We start from the raw sequence: 20,609 nt of genomic DNA, 5'->3' as shown, positions 1-20,609 counted from the left end.
AAACCTTAATTTCTCAGTTTCAGGGGCAACAGCGCCCCCTGGTGGCCATCAGGGGCCCATAAGATCTGCAGATGTTCTCAGAAGCTGGGACCTAACCTCCAGGAAGACCTGTGGGTCTCAGGCTGTGCTCTCACAGGGCCTGGGGTTCCTGTCTCCATCCTACAGGACCTTGTTTCCTGTGTTGGTACATGGTGGATGTATTTTTTCTTTATTGGGCACGTATATCCACTTTTTTTCCTGGAAATAGCACTCTATTTTCCTTTGGGAAATCCCCCCACCGCCACACACACAGACACACACCCACCCACACACACACACACTCATGCAGGTCTTGAGGGTCAAACCTCCCCTCAACCCCATGCATCAGGTGCTCGGTGATTTGATGAGCGATGAGCATAAGACCCGAATCTGTCTAGTGAAAGCCAGGCCTGGGGCTTTTATGTTGTAGCTATTGAAAAAGAAGCATTCCCTTTCCAACGGGGCTGCTAAGTGGTCCATGGCATATAAGCCTAGAGTTTGGGTGAATGAGAGGGACATCTCTGTCTCTGGTTGTAGGGGAGGCTGCTCGGACGTGAAGCTGACCCAGAGAAAAGCAGATCTGAGAGGAAGTGAGGCACAGTCCTGACGGAAATTATTTGAGTAACTATATCCAGCAGTACCTGAAGCCAGCTGCTGCAGGGCATGGCCAGTTAAGTGAACCAATTCAAATCTTTTCTCTTAAGCCAGTGGGACTTGGAGGATCATGGTCCCTGCCTGATTTGTGCCAGGCTCCGATTCCTCTCTTCCCTCCCCGCAAAATGTCCCTATTGCTGCTTACATTTGCAAACTCAGAGGCCATATTAATCAAAACCATCTTTATTATTTAAAGAGCAGCCTGTCATCAGGGGCACCTAGGTGGGGGACCCCAGATGGCAGAACAATATTTACATAGGGGTCAGGAAGGTGAGGCTCGAGTGAGTGGGTCAGGGTGGGTGAGGCCAGGGTTGAGTGGGCCCGCCACTGAGGAAGACAGGACACTGGACGGAGGGTATCCTCGGATCTGTGGGCAGGGCCCAAGAAGAAAAATGTTCCATCCCAGGCCCAGGGTGGATCCCACTGTGTGGGGCTGGGGCCACCTAGATCAACTTGAGCCCTGAAGGCACACGAAGCAAGGAGAAGCCACAGGTCAGAGCTGAGTCACCATGCCGCTGGCTTCGGAGTGAGTCTGGGGAAGGACGATTGGGGGCTTCTGAGGTGTGAGAGACTTCCCAAAAAGTCCCATAACTACCGTCCCCTCCCCAGAAGCCCTCTGAAATCCACTTGTTCCATAGGGTACTTCTTCTAGGCCTGAGCACAGGTCTCAGGAAAACCTTGGCCTCCCCTTTCCCCATGAGAGTCCCGCCCAGACAATCCCACCCTTTGGCTCTGTATGGGCCCCGCTTTCACCTTTATGGCCTGGAAGATCCACTCCCGGAAGTCACTGACTTTGGTGTAGACGCCTGGCTTCTGGGCCAGGGCACAACCAGTGCCCCAGCTCACAATGCCACACAGCCGCCAACGCGGCGTCCGAGAGATGCTGTCCTCACACACAAAGGGACCACCGCTGTCGCCCTGGTGGGGGAAGGGGAGGCCTGGCTGGAGGCCCTCTCAGATGGCAGTAGGCTGTGGTCAGAGCCCTCCGGCCCTGAGATAGGGAGCCCCACCGCCCACTGCCTTGTGCCTCCATCCCTGGAGTGGCAGGGCCAGGGGCTGCCCCAGACGGTCCCTCACCTGGCAGGCATCAATGCCACCCTCAAGGTAGCCGGCACAGAACATCTTGGGCTTGATCTGGTTCCCATAGAAGTCAGGACCATTGCAGACATCATTGCTGATTATGGGGACTCGAGCCTCCTGGAGGACCCCAGCCTGTTGGCCTGGGGGTATGCGGGCAAGGCTGGCCAGAGCTGGGGAGCATGCACACCCCTCCTCCCTCCTGGTACCCACCCCAGGCTCCTCAACACCCCTACGTCCCAGGGCCAAGGGGCCCTCAACCTGCCAGACTGCCCTTCCCTGGCCCAGGTCAGTCTCCCTAATGGTGGCTTCCCAGGCAGGGGAGGGACTCACCGTAGTACTGCGTGTTGCCCCAGCCAGTCACTGTACAGACCTTGCCATCCACCAGGGCCTGGCCAGCAGCTGGGAGGCACACGGGCTGGATGTATTCTGTGAGAGAGATGACGCCAGTCCAGCCCCACCTGGTACCTACCTCTGTTTAGCTGCCGCCAGTGCTCCCGACACAACTTTTCCTCTGCTCTTTTATAGCAACCACCATAGAAGTTGCCCTCTACTGGGAGCTCATGTATTAGGCACCTTCCTGTGTCAGTTCCTTTAATTTTCCATCAGCCCAGGGATGTCGGAGCGACTATTACCCCATTTTACAGAGGGGGAAATGAGGCTAAGTCACTTGTCCAAAACTTCATGAGTCAATGGCGGAACCAGATTTCGAACCCAGGTGGCCCAATTTGCAAGCCTTAACCATGGCCCATGGGGCCACAACCCACCTACTAGAGGGTGCCTTTGTGAGAAATAGAAAAATGCACCCATCTTAAGATACGTGACTTCCACCTGTCAGAAAATCATCATAATAAATACACAGGTCTATACCAGCCAGTGTGAATGACACCCCTGAGATGTGACGTCCTTGTGCAGTGCACAACCCACATAGCGGTCCTGGCAGCCCTGCCTGCTGCCTGTTGGTGACGTCACCGCCTGAGCCTCAGAGCTCTCCAGTGCAAAATGGAAAGAATAATTGTTTCCCCCAGAAGTTGTAGCGAGAAATTGGTGAAGCATTGGGTAGCATGCCTAGCTGGTAGGAAATGCTTACATGTCTAGTAATAGTAATAAACAACAAAAGCAATGACTGCTAACATTAACTGAAGGCTCATTGTGTGCTGGCATCGCTCTAAGCTCTTTACTCGCATTCACCTTTTTAATCATCTAAATAACCCTAGGAAGTCATTTTACAGCTTAGGAAAACTGAGGCACAGAGAGGTGAAGCTATGTGCCTGAGGTCACACAGCTGGCAAGTGCCTGCACCTGCCCCCGAGGCTATTAACCCCTCGGCCAGTGTGTCTCAAACCCAAGCTGCTCCCACCTCACGCCTTGTGGCCCATGGATGACACTTCCTTACTTCAATGTTGTTAACCCCACACTCTTTTCACTAAAGAAGAGGCTTTGTTTTGCTTTAAAGAAAAAAACAGAGATCACTCCCTTAAGTGAAAAACCAGTATCACTGACCATGAAAAAGTAAATAACCATAACAATAAATATAATGCAAACCACAAAATGGTCCTGACTTCCCTGGCAGCACAGCCTGGGGGTTATGGGCACAGATTCCAGCGCCAGGTGGCCTGGGCTCAAATCTCTGCCATTTGCCAGCAGCAAGAATTTGAGGCCTTATTTACTTTCTCGATGTTGGAACCTTTCCCCACAAGGAAAACAGGGTCATAAAAGGACCCACCCTTCCGGGCTCAGTAAAAACTAAATGATTGTGTGCTCAGGACCCTAAGAACAGTGCCTGGTACATAGGCGGCGCCGTGCAAGTGTTGGTGGTCATTAGTCTCGTTACCATGACATTATTTTTTTGAATTATTTCATTATTAGTAGCAGATGTTGCCTGCTGGAGGTTGCTCATCATCAGTATTATGACTCTGGAATCATCATCATCACCAGGATTTTCATTATGACAATCCTGGCCTGCTAAAAGCTGAAGCCCAAGGCCTGCTCTCAGCACCCCAGGCACACACACCTGGAGAAGTGTCAGAGACACTCTGGCACCCACGTGAGTCTGTGTGAGAGCAAGGAAATGCTCCAGAGAGCTGTAGAGGGAAACATGCCTAACTGCCTCTCTGATTCATTGATTTAATTAAAGTATTTCTTTCATTTCATTTAATTGTTTGTTTTGGTAACCGTTTTTGAGATATAATTCATATACCATACAATTCACCTACTTAGGGTGTACAAGTCAAGGGTTTTCAGTGGGTTCACAGATAGAGGCTGAGTAGGGTGTCGGGCAGTAGGAAGGTGAATCCACCACCACCATCAGTTTTAGAACATTCTCATCACCCCAAAAGGTATCCTTTACCTATCACTTCCCACTCTCCCTGTCCCCATCCCTACCCCTGGCAACCACTCATCTGCTTTCTATCTCTATAGATGTGCCTACTGGGGACAGTCCATCTACGTGGAATCATGTAGTGGCTCCTTTCTGAGCATATTGTTTTCCAGAGTCATCCATTGCGTATCATAAATCAGTACTTCATTCCTTTTTATGGCCAAATATTTACTGTATGGATTGACCACATTTTTATCCATTTATCAGATAGGCACCTGGGTGGTTTCCACCTTTTGATGACTGTGTCTAACGCTGCTGTGAACGTTTGTGTACAAGTTTCTGTGTGGACACGTGTTGTCATTTCTCTGGGGCACATCCTGTTGGAGTGGAATTGCTGGGTCACAAGGCAATTACACGTTTCCCTTTTCGAGGAACTGCCAGGCTTTTCTGAAGCAGCTGCACCAATCGTTTCCACTTGATGGACTCTCAGTTGTGCCCCCTCAAGAGCGTTTCCCTTCACACCATGGACTCCTAGACCCCTGGCCGCGCCTCTGTTATCCGGCCTCTAGAGTCCTCAGGCCAAGGCTCAGCCCCTAGACTTACCTGTGAAGGGCAGGGGGCTGGAGAGGTGGACCAGGGCGATATCATTGCTGTTCTCCTCGCTGTTGGGGTCTCGAAAGGGGAGATAACCCCTGTGGTAGACTACTGCCTGCACCCCCAGCTGCAGGCCATGGGGTGAGGCCTGGGCCACAGCGCCAGCAAACACTCGCCATCGAGATAGGACCCGGTTCCGCCTACCAGGGAAAAGGAAGGGAGGGTGGCAGCCTGCCTGGGCATAGCCTCTCCACTTCGCTACCCCCCACTGTCCCCCTCAGCACTGTGGAGGTCACTCACTCAGGGAAGCAGTGGGCAGCTGTCAGCACCCAGTCTCCAGAGAGCAAGGAGCCCCCACAGAGGTGTGCTCCATCGTAGCGAAGACTGACTTGCCACGGCCACCTGCCCAGGCTGGTGTCCTGGCCTCCCACAATGCGGTCTACGGGCGTCTTCCTACGGCCACAGTCTGTGGGAGATGGGCAGGTAGGGCAGCAAAAAGACCTGGAGCCCTAGGAGCCAGCCCTGTCCTAGGGGTCTCAGACAGCACGCCCCAGTCTGGGGCATGTGAGGGGAAAAACCCTTACCTGGTCTGAGGCTGCGTGGGCCCACCCTGGGGGGGTCTGAGATGACACAGCCCTGTGGGGCCTGGAGGGGACATGGCCCTGCCCGGGCGTATCTGATGGGTCATGGTCCTGCCCGGATATGTCTGACGGGACATGGTCCTGCCCGGGGGTGTCTCATGGGGCATGGCCCTGCATGGGGGTGTCTGATGGGTCATGGTCCTGCCCGGGGTTGTCTGACGGGACATGGCCCTGCCCGGGCGTATCTGATGGGTCATGGTCCTGCCCGGGGGTGTCTGACGGGACATGGTCCTGCCCGGGGGTGTCTGACGGGACATGGCCCTGCCCGGGGGTGTCTCATGGGGCATGGCCCTGCATGGGGGTGTCTGATGGGTCATGGTCCTGCCCAGGGGTGTCTGACGGGACATGGCCCTGCCCGGGGGTGTCTGACGGGACATGGTCCTGCCCGGGGGTGTCTGACGGGACATGGTCCTGCCCGGGGTTGTCTGATGGGACATGGTCCTGCACAGGGGTGTCTGACGGGACATGGCCCTGCCCGGGGGTGTCTGATGGGACATGGCCCTGCCCGGGGGTGTCTGACGGGACATGGCCCTGCCCGGGGGTGTCTGACGGGACATGGTCCTGCCCGGGGGTGTCTGCCGGGACATGGCCCTGCCCGGGGGTGTCTGACGGGACATGGCCCTGCCCGGGGGTGTCTGACGGGACATGGTCCTGCATGGGGGTGTCTGACGGGACATGGCCCTGCATGGGGATGTCTGATGGGACATGGTCCTGCCCGGGGGTGTCTGACGGGACATGGCCCTGCATGGGGGTGTCTGACGGGACATGGTCCTGCCCAGGGGTGTCTGACGGGTCATGGCCCTGCCCGGGGGTGTCTGACGGGACATGGCCCTGCCCGGGGGTGTCTGATGGGTCATGGCCCTGCCCGGGGGTGTCTGACGGGACATGGCCCTGCCCGGGGGTGTCTGACGGGACATGGCCCTGCACGGGGGTGTCTGATGGGGCATGGCCCTGCCCTGAGGTAGGCATTCTAAGGAAAAGGGTTCTGAGTTTCAGGGTCTCACCTTGGCAGATCGTAGCCAGGAAGCGGCCCCTGGGACAGTCACTGTGAGAGAGACAGGGATGGAGACAGAGAGAAACAAAAGGAGCGGCCAGTTGAGACAGATGGAAGGAAGATGAGGACGAGCCGGTGCCTTGGGGGCTGTGGGGCCCGGGTGTGTGCCCCCACCTGCCCACTGCCCTCCTCACCACACGGAGATGACCTCCAGTAGCCTCTGGGCGTAGGGCAGCCTTCCCTCGTCCACGCAGAAGAAGCCCGATGTGCCATTGCCGCCTGCTGTCCGCACGTCCAGCTCCGAGTGGGCGAGTGCCCTGGGCAGGGCAGGGGTCAGACCTGCTCCTCCCACCCTCCCACTGCCACCCTTCCAAGGGGCACCCCAGTACCTGAGGAAGCCCATCTCCTCACAGCTGAGTCCCGCCACCCTGGCGTTGGAGCGTGAGGAGCACAGCAGCCGCCACGTCCCCTCAGTCTCGTCAAACACCGTGAGCCGGGCGTCTGCTGGACTGACCTGCACTGCATGGCGACAGGACAGGCCACCTGGGTCACCTTCCCGCTCCAGCCCTTCCTGGCCTGTTCTCCGGCCACATGGTTCTAGTCCTGAGTCCCCGCAGGGCTGATCAGGGCACCCCATGCCTCCCACACTCGTGATTGCGTGTGGAAGGGCACGTGCCTCAAGGAATGGCGGTGGCACTGGGACTTTGGCTGGCCCTGCTGAGAACTGCCTCTTTCTGGGATTCCTAAGCTGGCTGTTCATGCATTGTAAGTATGGAACTTTACTGAAACATTTGGAAAGAGGAAAGTTCTTTCAACCAATCTCCCAAGAAAATGGTGTAGGAGGCTGGATCTACTGGGGCCATATTTATCCCTTGAAAGGAAAAATAAGCCAACATGGAGAAAAGCCAAGAGATTATAGTTGTAAAGCTGATAATAATTGTAAAGCCCCTTGATGGTGCCAGGCTTTAAGAACCCCCAGAATTGTTGGTTAAGTGCGTTAATCACTTCTTTTTTCATTTAGCCAGTTCCTTTATTTTTTTCTTGTCTTTTGCTGTCTGAAGACCCTTGACTAACACATCATGCTTCTAAAATATTTAAATAGATATCTTATAGTCTAAAAAAAAAAGGAAAGAATAGCTATCTTTTCCACAGAAGGTGTCAGAGCCTTGATTATACTATAGTACATGATAGTCCTCCAAACAGAGGATGTAGCATTCATTCATTCATTCATTCATTCCACAACTGTTAACTAAGTGTTAATTAGACACATACTCCATGCCCAGTCCTATGAGGGGTGATACTGGGTACACAAAGATGACCGAGGTAGCCGTCACCAAGCCAAAGTCTGGGGTGGGGGAGACAAACAATAAAAAAATCACCCAACCAAACACATCCTCACAAATTGAGAAGGGGTAGGGTGACAATATACAGGAAGGCTAGAGAGAGCTTAGGGGGGCGTCCTCAGGTCTGGGGCTGGTGGTGCTGGAAGTGATGTCCCCTCAGTCCCTCACAGGCTGCTCCCTACACATGGCCAGAGGACCCTGTTCACACCTAAGCCAGGTCACAGCCCTTAAGCATATTTATTTACATTCACCAAACACTCCCTACATGCAGGGTGTAGTTTAGGCAATGAACAAATCAGACAAAACTCCTGCTCTGTGGAGCTCAAAGGCCAATAGGTGCGATGGATAATGAAAGGGATGAATAAGGAAAATAGATCGTGTGTCACAAAATAAGAGGCCAGGGAGACAAATCAAGCTTGATGGAGGCAGGGGTGCTGGTGTGCAGGGTGAGGTTGTGATTTTCAGTAGATGGGAAGAGAAAGCTTCACTGAGAAGGTGGGGAGTGAACAAAGATCGGAAGGAAGTGAGAAAGAGTTGTGAAGATAGGTGAGGGAACAGAGAATAGGCCAAGGAAACTGCCAAGTGCAAAGATCCCAAGGCGGGTGTGGGGGGTTGGGGGGTTGAGAAACAGCAAGGAGGCTGGAGCAGAGTGAGTGAGGGGAGATGAGGCGGGAGATTGACTGGATCAACACTAGCTAGGACTTTGCTTTGTGCTGAAATGTGGTGCAGCCAGGGAGGCGCTGAGCCAGGAGGGCTCTGGCCTGACTCAGGGGTTCACAGGCTCCCTCAGCCTGTGTGTGGGGAGCAGTCTGTGGGGACAGGAGCAGAAGACCAGGGAGGAGGTGACTGTGAGGTCCAGGAGGGAAAAGATGGAGGCTGGGGCAGTGCGGGGGGCGGCTTAGATTCTAGACAGATTTTGTGGGTGGAACCCACAGGGTTTTCGAACAAGTTGGATATGGGTATGAGGGAAAGAGGGGGGTCAAGGGTAATTCCAAGGTGTTTGGCCTGAGCCACTAGAAGGACAAAGCTGCCATTGACCAGGATGGGGAAGTAGGGGAAGGAAGGTTTGGGGGAAGATGAGCTGTGAGCCTCCTGTCCTTTTCTCCTGAGCCTCCTGCTTGGCTGGTGTTCTGAGAGCACATTCTGGAAAACCGAATCTGGTGCAGTCACTTTTGCATACTCTCAGGAGGAAACTGGCGAGGCTACACCCAAACTGAGCAGTCTTCTGGACACAGGGAGGCAGGACTTCCAGGGAGAACCCTGACATGAGGAGGACCTGCTGTGTGGCAGCCAGCGCGGTGCTACATGCTCTCCCTGCCACCATCAACCGAGGCCTCACCACACCTCCGAGGCCGCAAAGCTCATCCTCATTTTCTAGATGGGAAGCTAAAGCTTGGAGACGTGCAGTGATTTGCCCAACATTGCCCACTGAGTGAGAGGCAGACAGAGGATTTGCATTCAGGCCTGAGTGACTCCAAACAGCCTCTCGAGTGACTTCCCCTCCTGAGGGTTAAACAGTAATAGCACAGGAATAATAACACTGGCTACCTTTCCTGGGGATGTCAGTGGGCTGGCCTCATGCTATATGTCATATCTGGGGGGTTCTTTGAATCTCGCAATCATCCTGGAAGGATAGACCATTTCTATGCCCATCTTACAGATGGAGAAACTGAGCCTCAGAAACGATGTACTTGCCCAGGGGCATTCAGCTAGGAACTAGCAAACTCAGTATTTGAACCCAGACCTGCAGACCTGCATATTCCCTACTCCTGTGGGTCTCACAGAGACACTTACTTACTTGTCCCCACCCCAAATACATTCATTTACAGCCCGGACTAAGACCTTCCTGGCTGGCTAGACTTAATCATGACCACCTGCTCTGGGGAGAGGGCAGGGGGTTCCTGATACCTCTGAAGGGTAGTCACCAACACCCTAAGTTCCAAGATCAAGACTTGGGGTTTGAAACACCAACTGGGGTGGGGGTGAATTCTTATTTTGAAATGACTTCTAAGTGCTCCAGAAATGTAGTTTCCAGAAAGTATGAGGCTTTAGGAAAACATCATTTTATGGATGTGTATTCAAGAAGATGGAAGGGGGAGGGAATATAAAATGCCCCCTCCAATTATTTTTAAAGCCACATTCTGTGCCACTGTTTCCCACTTTTAAATACTTTATTCTCTCGTTTGTATTATTTTAAGCAATGCACACTGTGTTCTGGGTTGCCTGGTTGCTTACGAAATTGTCTGATATATTTGGAAGTGTGACAATCCCAGAAAAATGAGGTGAGGATATAGTTTGGGGGGGTTGTTTTTGTTTGTTTTGTAATTTCCAAATGCTTTTGAAAAACCCAGGTATAGTTGAAGGGTAAGAGTGCTAGCATTGGCCAGAACCGGGTCTGAGTTGGTGCCTGGTGACCTTCCTTCCAGCTGGAGGTCCAGGATAAGCTAGTTAATCTCAGCAATTTATCTTCACGCTTATTCATTAAAGCAAAGATTTCCTACCATGTGCAGGACACTTTGGAGCAGTAAACAAAATGCCCCTGCCCTCCTAAAATTCACCAGGAGTCAATAACCCATTACGAATGTGAGAGCTTTAGCCAGGGCAGTGGGGATGGCCACGGGCTTGGGGGAAGCATGGAGTCTGGGGTTGCAGGAAGGCCTTGCTCAGGGAAGTTCAAGCCTGAAGGGTGAGACACAAAAGTCAACATTTACCCAGTTGGCTAAGAGCCAAGCCCTGCGTGGCTCATCATGTCCTTTAATTCTCACCCCCAGCTTACAGATGAGGACATCGAGACACAGAGAGGGCAGGACTGGCGAGGTCCAATCGCCCGCAGTGACACTGCAGAACTCTGAAACCTGCCTCTAGGTGTGAGCTGGAAAGAGGTGGGTGAAAACAGGCTGTGGTGACAGGAGGGTCCGCCGAAGGTGTGAGTGCCGGGAGCACGCGTGAGGTGAGGGAGGAGAGGGCCCACACCCGGGGAGACTTAGCGCCTGCAAGCCTTTGGGATTTTAGCCCAGTGGTAGTCGGGAGCCATGGACAGGCTTTTGGCAGGGGCATGATCTCTCTACCCTGCCACTTATGCCATGGGTGGTCTTGGGCAAGTCAGTTCACTTCACTGGGCCTCAGTTTCCCCCATCGGCACAACAGGAGTGATGATAATGGCCCCAACTTCACAGGGCTATTATGCAAAGGCTGTAGCCAGGCATATGCAAGCCCTCCCTATGGCAATTCACCTGGCTGTTTCTTGAGAAACAGTAGCGTATAGTAGTTAGTTCTACACAAGAGCTGGATCTAGGCTGCCTGGGTTCAGATCCCAGAGCTGCCACTTACTAGCTCTGTGACCTTCTGTAAGTCACTTGGCCCTTCTGTGCCTCAGTTTCCCCATATTAGAAAGGGCTGTTGTGAGGATTTAATGAATTAATACCTGTAAAGCCCAAGGCCGGTGCTTGGCACGTGTAAATGTTCTCTAAGTGCTTGCTGGCTCTGATGACTACCACTGATGTTGGCTTTCCTTGTCTGGATTTCCATTTCTTCTCTTAATGTGCACTGAGTCCTTTATGGAACTAGATGAGGTTCATGGGAGTGAAAAATACATCCCATCACCCAACTTCCTCTTTCTTCCTGCTGCCCTGGGCCATGGGATGGTAGCTTGGAGTTGGCATGTGGGATCATTCATTCATTCATTCATTCATTCCACAATGAGCCTCTGTGTTTATTTACCAACATGGCCATTCTTTCCTATGGCAGACACATCCCTACCAGGCAAGTCTAAGAGTTATTCCTTGGCCTCATCATTCATCAGCTGTGTGTACTCTCTGGTCCTCACTTTCCACATCTGTGAATGGGAATAATAGCAGCTACCTCCCAGTTAGGTAGCTATATTAATATAAGGGTTTGCAGGTAGGGAGGTATATTAATATAAGGGTTTGCTGGTTTCATATGGCACCTCTCAGACATGTTTTGACTGCGCCCTGTAGTGAGAAACACAGTTTTCCACTATGATGTGGTCCTGAACTTCTGTTTTCTGAGGCAAACCATTCCATTGCTCTGAGCCTCAGTTTTCCCATCTCCAAAATGGAGAAAATAACAGTCCCACCCTTATAAAACCAAAAGATTAACAAGACTTTTTCTTACTGAGAGGGATACATGCAAATATTTGCTAATCTAATCTATTTCATACTTTTAAAAGGTTTTTAAGAACCTTTCAACCCACTAATTTAATTGCATGATACATTAAGGGGTCACACATTTAAAGCCTGAAAAATACTGGGTTAGACAAGTGAAGTGCTTAGAATAGCGCCTGGTCCAGAGCGGGTTCACAGTACGAGTGCACTCCTATTAATAACATTTCTTCATGCATTTGTGCATTCATTCAAAAAGCCCTTCCCTTGAGCTCGCACCAGACACAGGTTATCTGCAGGGCTCCCCAGGGGTTCGCAGCCTGCTTTACTCACCCGGATACAGCGGCTCCTGATCACTCCTGAGTAGAACGGTCACTGCAGAGAAGGCAGAGGTGAGGGCAGGCATGCCGGGGCCACAGGGGGCAGGGGTGGGCAGAGGCGCAGGGAGCCACTCTCACCAATGGCCCAGGACGCTGCCCCGATGCCTGTCAGGAGCAGCAGGGTCCCCGCAGTGAGAGCTGCCACCTTGGGTGCAGAGCAGCATGGCACAGTCTGGCCACCTGCAACAGACACCATGCTGGGGCCACTGCCAGGCCTGTCCTCATCGGGGCAGGGTCTGAGCTCGGGGCCAGCTCTGCCCTGCCCCCAAAGCTAACTTAGCATGCCTGAGCCTGCCAGGCCCTGCTCTTAGTTTCCTGGGGCGGAGAAGTTGGCAGAGTTGTCCCTCCCCTCCTGAGAGGACAACCAGGTGTCCAGCTCCCCAGGGGTTCCAGTTGGGAAGGGGTGTGGCTAGGATGGTGGCCACGTTCCCTGCCTGCACTCCCAGCACTTAGGAGGTGTCTCCTAAGGAGCTTCCACGGCACGTCTGTGGTTCCCTCATCACATCCGGTCATCTCTCCTTGGATCTCTCACTTCTGCTAACTTTCCCAAAGGTTCTTGGAGCCTCTTAGGGACTGTGACCCCTAACCTTTGCCCCCTTGGCAGCTCTCTTCCCTGCTGCTTGGCATTTCCTCACTGCCTCACTTCTCTTTGCTGTTCCAGATCCTCTGTCCCTGGGTACCCCCAAAAACCAGACCTCTCCCACAGGACCCAGCTCCAACGTCAAGTTTGCCCCTGGAGGTTGAGAATTTAAGTTTGGAAACTTGCCAGCCTCACTTAAAAATACTGGCCTTCCCCCCTCTTAGCTGGGACCTTGAGCAGGTGACATCACCTCTGTGAGCCTCAGCTTCCTCATCTATTTAATAGGTATCCACCTAGCACTCACCTCTAAAAACAATACTTTAAAGTTCTTTCTTATAATAATAATAATAACAATAATAATAATAGCCAAACTCTTATCAGATGCTTACTATGTACCAAGCATCGCTCTAAATGCATTAACTTATTCAGTTCTTATCTCAGCTATGATTCCCACTTTTCAGACAGGAAAAATTGAAGCTCGGAGAAAGTCACATGCCCGAAGTGACTCAGCCAGGAAGAAGCAGTGGGCAGACATGGTGCTGGAGCCCAAATGTATAATCGTTAAGCCACGCTATCCCTCCCTGTACTGTAGTCCCTGGCATACAGCAAGTTCCCAATAAAGGCTCTTAAATCATTAAAGCTGTGTGGTCCTGGGCCACTCCCTTCACCTCTCTGGGCCTCACTCTTCTCATTGGTAAAATGGAGCTTTATTCATTCATTATCCTCTTGAGCATTTGCTGTGTACCTGGCGCCACTCTACGCTCTGGGGACATATCCCAAAACAAGATGGATGAGATGCTGGCTCTCATGGGGTTTACATTCTCATGTGTGCAATGTGAGAGGGATAAGTAAACAAGTAAATGCACTTGATAATTTCCAGATTGTTCCAAAGTCTATGAAGAAAATAATGGAGGTTGGGGCAGCAGATGGCTTCTCTAGGGTGCTCTGGGAGGGCCTCCCTAAGAAGTGACTTTTGAGCTAAGACATGAAGGTTGAGGCCAGCGACGCAAACACCTCAAGCAAGAGCACTGTGGGCAGAGAGAACAGCACTGGCAAAGGCCTTGAGGCGAGACTAAACATGATCTGTTAGAGGGCAAGACAGGCCATTGACGTGGCCAGAACCGCACAAACTTGGGAAAGGCAGTGGCCAGTGCCACTGGACCAGTGGACCAAGCCTGGGGCCAGCTAGGGAGCCTGGTGCCCTGAGGAGAAGAGGGATTTTATTCCCAATGCTACAGGGGCCCTGGGGATTAAAAGCCAGCCCGTTTCCTAGGGATTGCAGGAGGACCAAAGAAAAAAGGCTGCTAAAAGCCTTCAGCTGGGCCTGGCGTGCAGCCGACTGCCCTTGGCATCTGTGAGGCACCCCCAGGGCTGCAGGAGAATCCAGCTCTCCCATCTATGTCATGGTGGTGAGGCTGATAGGCACAGGGCTCAGCAAGCACCCAGAACAGAAGGGAGAGTGGTCCAGGGCCTCCCTGGGGTGGTCACTGTCTGGGTGTCTTAAGAATTTGAGAGCCCAGCAGTACCCATCAAGGCATAAGAGAACACTCTCTCCCTCCAAAGAGGCCCCAGTGGACCAGGCCAGCTCTGCCCCAGTTGGCTGACCCCTCCCTGTCTCAAGAGGGCCTCTCAGGTCCGCCTCCCAACTCTGTACCAACCTTCTTCCTGGTTCTAGTGGGAGGTCTTGGCTCCCTGCAGCCATCAAGCTGGTGCTGGTTCCTTTGTTTTCAGATGTGTTCTGACACTCAGAGCCCAGCCTAGAGGCTCTGGTATGTCTGTTGGAGCAGGCAGCATTGCCACCCATATCTCTTAGGGACAAGAAAGAACCTCCTTCCGTGCCCTCTGTTTCAGGGGACTTAGGACAACTTCAAAATAGGTTCTTCTGGTGGACAGGACGTGTCCTTACTCTGTGAGAGGACCATCCTTGTCATGATTCTTCTGAAGCTATAGGGCCTTTGCGATCGGTAAGCCAGCTCCCCGCCCCCCACCTCCAACTTCTCCCAGAGGCTCTGCTCTCTGTTCCTCCATGGACAGTTTTTCTGCCCCCATTTGGCTGCAAAACTCTCACAAGTGACATCTCTCTGGGTTGGCCCAGTGGCTCAGGTGGTTGGAGTGCCATGCTTCTAAAGAAGAGGTTGCCAGTTCAATTCCCACATGGGCCAGTGAGCTGCGCCCTCTACAGCAAAGATTGTGAACAACAGCTCTCCCAGGAGCTGGACTGCCTTGAGCAGTGCTGCCATGAGCGGCTGGTGGCCAATGTGAGTGGCCAGCAGCCAGCATGAGAGACCGGCAACCGGCGAGAGAGGCCGTGAACTGCTGTGAGCGGCCACCAGATGACTGGCAACCGACTGCCTCAGCTGGGGCAGAGCACAAGGCTCATAATACCAGCATGGGCCAGGGAGCTGTGTCCTACACAACTAGAGTGCGAAACAACAGCTTGAACTGGAGTGATGTGTTGGGGAGGTGGAAAAACGGGGGGAAATACAAGAGACATCTCTGGTTCCTTGTCTCTAAAACAGGGGTGTCCAAACTGCAGCCCGCGGGCCAACTGTGGCCCACGATCCATTTTTTATTGGTCCGCAGCAAATTCCAAAAATATATTTAGTTTACTTAAATAAACCAGGTGAGGCAATATGTACTTCACCTCAAGTGAGTGGCCCGGCTGTTTGTGTATTTTACTGCATATGGCCCTTGGTGAAAAACGATGAAAAAAGTTTGGACACCCCTGCTCTAAAACCTCTCAACTGATAGGTCTGTGTCTTAGTCCTCTTCAGACCCAACTCCAACTTCCGGAATGAAAGCCCCCTCATTTAACTTCCGGACACCACAGGCACCTGACTTTCCTTCTATTTCCCTGATGGTGCCTTCTCCATCTCCTGACCTGCTATCCACTTCCTGAGGCCTGGAGTTCATAGGGCAGGCCAAGACCTCCTCCCCGTCATGTCTCCTTGGTTCCAAATCTGTCTCATCCACCTCTACAGCCTCAGTTTCCCTTTTCTGTCCCGAACCCTGGACTCTCCTTAATCCCAGAGCAAGGGTCCTGCAGCCTCTTAGATGCCTCCCCTGAAATTCCCTAGGTCCTTCACACCTCCCAAGTCCCATACTGGCCTCCATGTGTCCCCAAATCCCCAGGGACCGTCTCAGGGGCCCTCACCCCTAGCATTGTCCCTCCTCTGCAGGACGCCTCCTTCCCTTCAGAGCTTGCCAGCTCCACAGCCTGCAGGCTTTCCGAGTGTCTCCTGTCCATCCTCGCCTTCCCTGCCCCCAGCCCCATTCAACCCCTGGCTCAGGCTCCCCTTCTGGTCCAGCCTCCGTGGAACCTAGGGCTCTTCCTAAATATCAAATGCAACCTGTCTCTTCTTTACCTAGAGCCTCCATGATTCCCAGTGTCCCCCAGGACAGAGTCTAAGGCCCTTAGGCCTGTGGTGCCAGCCCCTCTAGGATACAAGCACGGCTGTTAGATATTTAAGGGTTGAATATTTCTCCCAATCTTCAGACAGCCACATGGTCATTATGAGACACCTGAAAGTTTCCAAAAAGAAAACGAAACCATAGAAATTATAAATCACAAGTTAGAAAAGAGAAACAAAAAATAACCTCCGTGCCATCCTGTGGAAAGGCCCAACACTGCCAAGGTATTGCCCTGCCCTTCATCAAAAAGTCTGAACAGAGCTTGGTCCAGCTGGCACACCTTGTCACCTTCCAGCTCCAATTCCAACTTTACCTCCAAAACCACCCAAAATAGCTATGTGCTACTGCACCCCCAGTAGTTTGTCACCCCCCCAGCATTTAGCTAGGCTCTTCCCTCTGCCTAACACACCCTACCTACTCCCTCCTCATCCTGAATGTCAACTCAGATATCACCTCCTCCAAGTCTAAGGCCCCAGGGAGCACAAGACCCTTGGCCTTGGGTGTACTTCAGCCCATAATGGTAACACAAACGCGAGCAGCCATGGCAGCAGGAATGGCTCTCAAATCGCACAACGACTCATGGCCTTATCCAAACCGTCCTGCAGTTTCCTTAAGTCCTTACAAACTGTTCATGTGGAAAGTGTCATTGTCATCATCCCTGGTTTATAAATGAGGAAAGGAGGTCCAGAGGGGTGCAGCCACCTACCCCGGGTCACCCAGCAAGTAAGCGCAGCACCAGAACCTTCTAGTATCTGTGTCCAGGTTTGACCACCCCCTCCTGCCCCAACAGTCTGACTGTCCTCCAAGACCAGAATGAGCTGCCTGGGAATGCCCCGGAGCCCATTCTGCCTTGGTTCTCTGTACACAGACCTGTCTCTGGCCATCCTTCCCAGAATGCTCTGCTTTTCTTCCCTGGCTCATTCACCCAGAGGCCCCAGCCCTGGTGACTCCCTTCAGTCGGCTCTAGGAAGGAATCCTCCAGAAGGTGTGGGGCTCTACTGTCTACTTGCTCAGCAAAGACGCAGGGCCTTCTCCTGAGCCACTGGGAGCCTGGCTGTACTCTGGGCCATAGCTGAATGGTTGGGGAGTCTGAGTGGCTAACTGTGAAACCCAAGGAGGCCAGTGATCCACACTGATCATTTCATACGACATACTCAGCACTTCCTGCATTTAAATCCTCACACCACCCTGTGAGGTGTGCACTGGTACCATCTCCATTTTACAGATGAAGAAACTGAGGCTCAGAGAGGGTAAGCTGCTTGCTTAGGGCCTCACAGCTAGAAAGTGCTACCACCTAGCACTGAATCCAGCTAGCCTGGTTCCAGGAAGAAGAGAGGGAGTCAGCCCAACTGGGGAGGGCAGGGAGAAAAGGCTACCAGTCCTCGGCCCCTCCAACTGGCTCCCAAGTATGGGAGAGATTGAGAGGAATCTAGGCTGTAGGAAGTCCTGGCTAGGGGCTGCCAAGAGCCCTTGAGTGCCGGCCACTCAGCGGTGGCTTCTCTATGTCATCCTGGAATGGTTTCTCTGCTCTCTCTCCCAACTCCATCCATCCGGCCGAGTCCAAAGTCCTCCCTCTGCTCTTTTGCCCACAATGCCAGGAGGTGGGAGGAATGTCTGGAATTAGTGGGGGTCTTGAATCCCTTGGACTCCAAGTCTGCTGACCTCTGTCATGACGGCTTTGGTTCACAGCGTGTGTCCGACATGCTAAGCCCCCTGCTGGAGTCCCTGCTCCCAACAACCTCATATAGGTCGGTAGGTAGTAGCATTAGGATCCATGCTTGACCCAGGTGGGAATTGAAGCCCAGAGAAATGATGTCATTTGCACAAGATCACACAGCAAAAAAGTGGCAGAAGCAGATTCAAATGCAGGCCAGTACATTCAACTTCAGTGTCTGTGTCCTTAACCATGACAGCTAGTCTCCCCACTGTAGCCCCAAGTAGAGGGCAGGTCCAGGGTCAGCTGAGGAATTGCTGGGAGGGTGAGGGGAAACTGAGGCAAGGAGTCAGGAAGGTCATACGAGGTAGCAGGGAGGCAGGTGGTGGCACAGCCCCACAGAAAATTTGGTTAATAGTTAATCAGGTGGAGAAGGCTTCAGAAAGGGTTGGGGATGGGCCCAGGAGGGGTGCCAGAGAGAGGGGGCTTTGAGGGGGGCGGATGATTGGGAAGAGAGCACAGAGGGAGGGAGGGGTGCCAGACAGAGCCGAAGTCGGGTCCCGAGGAAAGGGGGACTCACCCTCCTTTTCCGCCATGTCACGGCCTCTTGTTAATGATTCCCCAGCTGACCTCTTGGGCTGGGGCAGGACCTGTGGGGAGATGAACAGGGAGGCAGGGCCTGGGGGAGCCCAGCCCAGCCCCGGTGCCCCCAGTCCCAGGCGCCCATCCAGGGAAGCTGGAGGAACTGGGCGCTGGCCAGAGCACGCCATGATCACGAACGCAGATTGGTCTAGGTTCAAGGATGGGGTCAGTGTCTGACCAGTGACTGGGGAACACCTGGATTTGCAGGGCTAGGGTCTCCCATGCCTGGGCCTGGAGGGGAGAGGACTGAGGGTCTGGACTGCTGGGTCCGAGGAAGGAGAGAGCAGGGGCCTGACATTCTGGGTCCTGGGGAAAGAGGGCAGAGGGGTGTAGGGGCCTGGACTCCTGGGTTTGAGGGAGGAGGAGACGGACGCCCAATCTCTGAGCCTGAAGAAGAGAGAGCTGGAGCTCCGAGGTCCTTGGAGAGAAGTCAGAGAACCCACTCTTGGTGTCCCTGGGAATTCCTCTATTGGGAGGTGGGCATTAGGTTGAGTGGGGGTGAGGGGACCCATGTCTTGGGGACTGGAACTGAGGGCCCTGGTCCTTACCCTGGGGTCCGGCGGGTTGGGATGGAGCTGAGAGATGGTGCTGGTTGAGGGTCAGTCTCCAGGCCTGGGCAGGAGCATGGTGGCCCCGCAGCAGCGGCAGCCAGGAGGCAGAGGCAGCGGCGTGGGGCCTGCTAGGCCTGGCTGCCTCACCTGAGGAGGAGGGGGCTGGGCAGGAGGCGGGGATAGGGGCGGGGAGGGGCCGGGCACAGGGATTGGCAGCGCCAGAGGCCACCTGGCTGGTGGAGCAGGGTTTGCAGGGGCTGGAGCTGGCCAGCCCAGCCACCTGCCTCCCTCCCGCCTGGGAGGTGGGCCCAGGTGTGCCAGTCTGAGGGGAGGTGGGAGCAGGGACAAGCTTGGCCTGAGGACTGCGGGTCTGGGGAGACAGAACAGGCTGGGTGTGCTTACAAGGACTAAAGGATGGGGATATGAATTAGAAAGAATCAGAGTGCCCCAACTGCCCAAAGCCCACCCTGCCCCTGCTACTTCTACCTCCTGCCCAGCCCCTGCCCTGCCGGAGCTCAGGCCTAACTTCGTTCCTCTCCACCCCTGCCCCTTCCAGCACCCCCTATCCAACTCCTGAACAAGGCAGTTCCTGTTTCTGCCCCAGTTCCAGACCCTGCTCCAGACCTCTTCCCACAACCTCCTCCCCTGCCCCAACTCTTGCTCCAGTCTCTGCCCCTTCCCATGTCCCCAACCCAACCCCTGTCTGCTTTTCCCTGTTCACCCTACCCCCCCTCAATCCCCTTCCCCCAGCTGCTTTCCTACAAGTCACGGGGGCTGGTTTGCTTTGGCAGCCTCTCTGCAGCCTGCAGCAATGACCTCTGGAGCCAGGAAAGTCCTAGATAGGGGGAAGGGGGCTTGGCCCGGAAAAGCCAACACTGAGTGTGGAGGCCCTCGCCAAGTGGCCGGAAGTGTCCAGAGGCAAATACACACTGTCCCGCCAGCAGTCAAGAGTGATCCACGTCACACCCCAGGACCAGATAAACACCCAGACACACAATGGTCACCATCAGACACCTGCCTGTGGACAGCCACACAAACACAGACTACAGCAGCTCACCCCAAATAGGCTGTCCCCATACAATGGGACCCACCTGCTCACCCCATGTACCCCCTTCACTCAGAGCCACAGCCTCCCACAGGGGACAAATTGGGGTAGAAATGGGGCTGCCCATCCCCTATCCCCTAGTCTCTCCCTATCTCTCCATGTTCTTCTCTCTCCTTCCCTCTCCCCAACTCCTACCACTCCATACTGCTGAGGAAAGAGTGAAGAAATAAAATGTAGTCACTATAGTCAAGCTGCTAAATTATGGAAATCAATAGCTTGAGGTATGAGGAAACAATTTTATTCTTGCTTTAACTAGCCGGGGAACTTAAACTTTTGAACTTTTCAATCATGTGTCAATGCCTGGAGATATAGATAAACCCTATAGATAACCCTCTGAAGAACTTGGGAAAGAATGTCCACATACCCAGACCGCTGACACCTGAAAGTTCACCCGCTCAGACCAATACGGAAGCTAAGAATGCAACGGATTTTTCCCCCCTCAAGAATGTACTTTTTACTATAAGAGCTCTCAATTTTTCTCTTTTCTTTGGAACACTCAGGCTGTTACCCAGTAGTGTTTCTGG

At 53.5% G+C, this 20,609-nt stretch overlaps 1 protein-coding gene across 5 annotated transcripts; it reads right to left on the bottom strand.

Moving 5' to 3' along the window:
- Nucleotides 1-832: 832 nt before the first annotated feature.
- On the bottom strand, nt 833-19,871 carry HPN (hepsin). Of its 5 annotated transcripts, none has more exons than XM_081032956.1 (14): nt 19,743-19,793; nt 18,978-19,127; nt 18,368-18,437; nt 12,221-12,322; nt 12,096-12,137; nt 6,688-6,817; nt 6,493-6,615; nt 6,309-6,349; nt 4,964-5,129; nt 4,673-4,863; nt 2,083-2,178; nt 1,750-1,892; nt 1,426-1,590; nt 833-1,204 (listed from the first exon to the last, which is right to left on the bottom strand). In XM_081032956.1, exons 3-14 carry the CDS (start codon nt 18,381-18,383, stop codon nt 1,166-1,168), a joined length of 1,254 nt encoding a protein of 417 aa, XP_080889082.1. In that variant the 5' UTR covers nt 18,384-18,437; nt 18,978-19,127; nt 19,743-19,793; the 3' UTR covers nt 833-1,165. The 5 variants fall into 5 exon arrangements, with proteins under 5 accessions (XP_080889082.1, XP_080889084.1, XP_080889080.1 ...); XM_081032957.1 differs by having other exon boundaries at nt 842-1,132; nt 19,743-19,871; XM_081032958.1 differs by lacking the exons at nt 12,221-12,322; nt 19,743-19,793.
- Between the last annotated feature and the right edge of the window lie 738 nt (nt 19,872-20,609).

The sequence above is a fragment of the Rhinolophus hipposideros genome (genome assembly GCF_964194185.1).
Source record: "Rhinolophus hipposideros genome assembly, chromosome: 21".
NCBI lineage: Eukaryota > Metazoa > Chordata > Mammalia > Chiroptera > Rhinolophidae > Rhinolophus > Rhinolophus hipposideros.
Note: the sequence above shows the minus strand (reverse complement) of the source record. Positions and strands in the feature narration are given on the sequence as shown.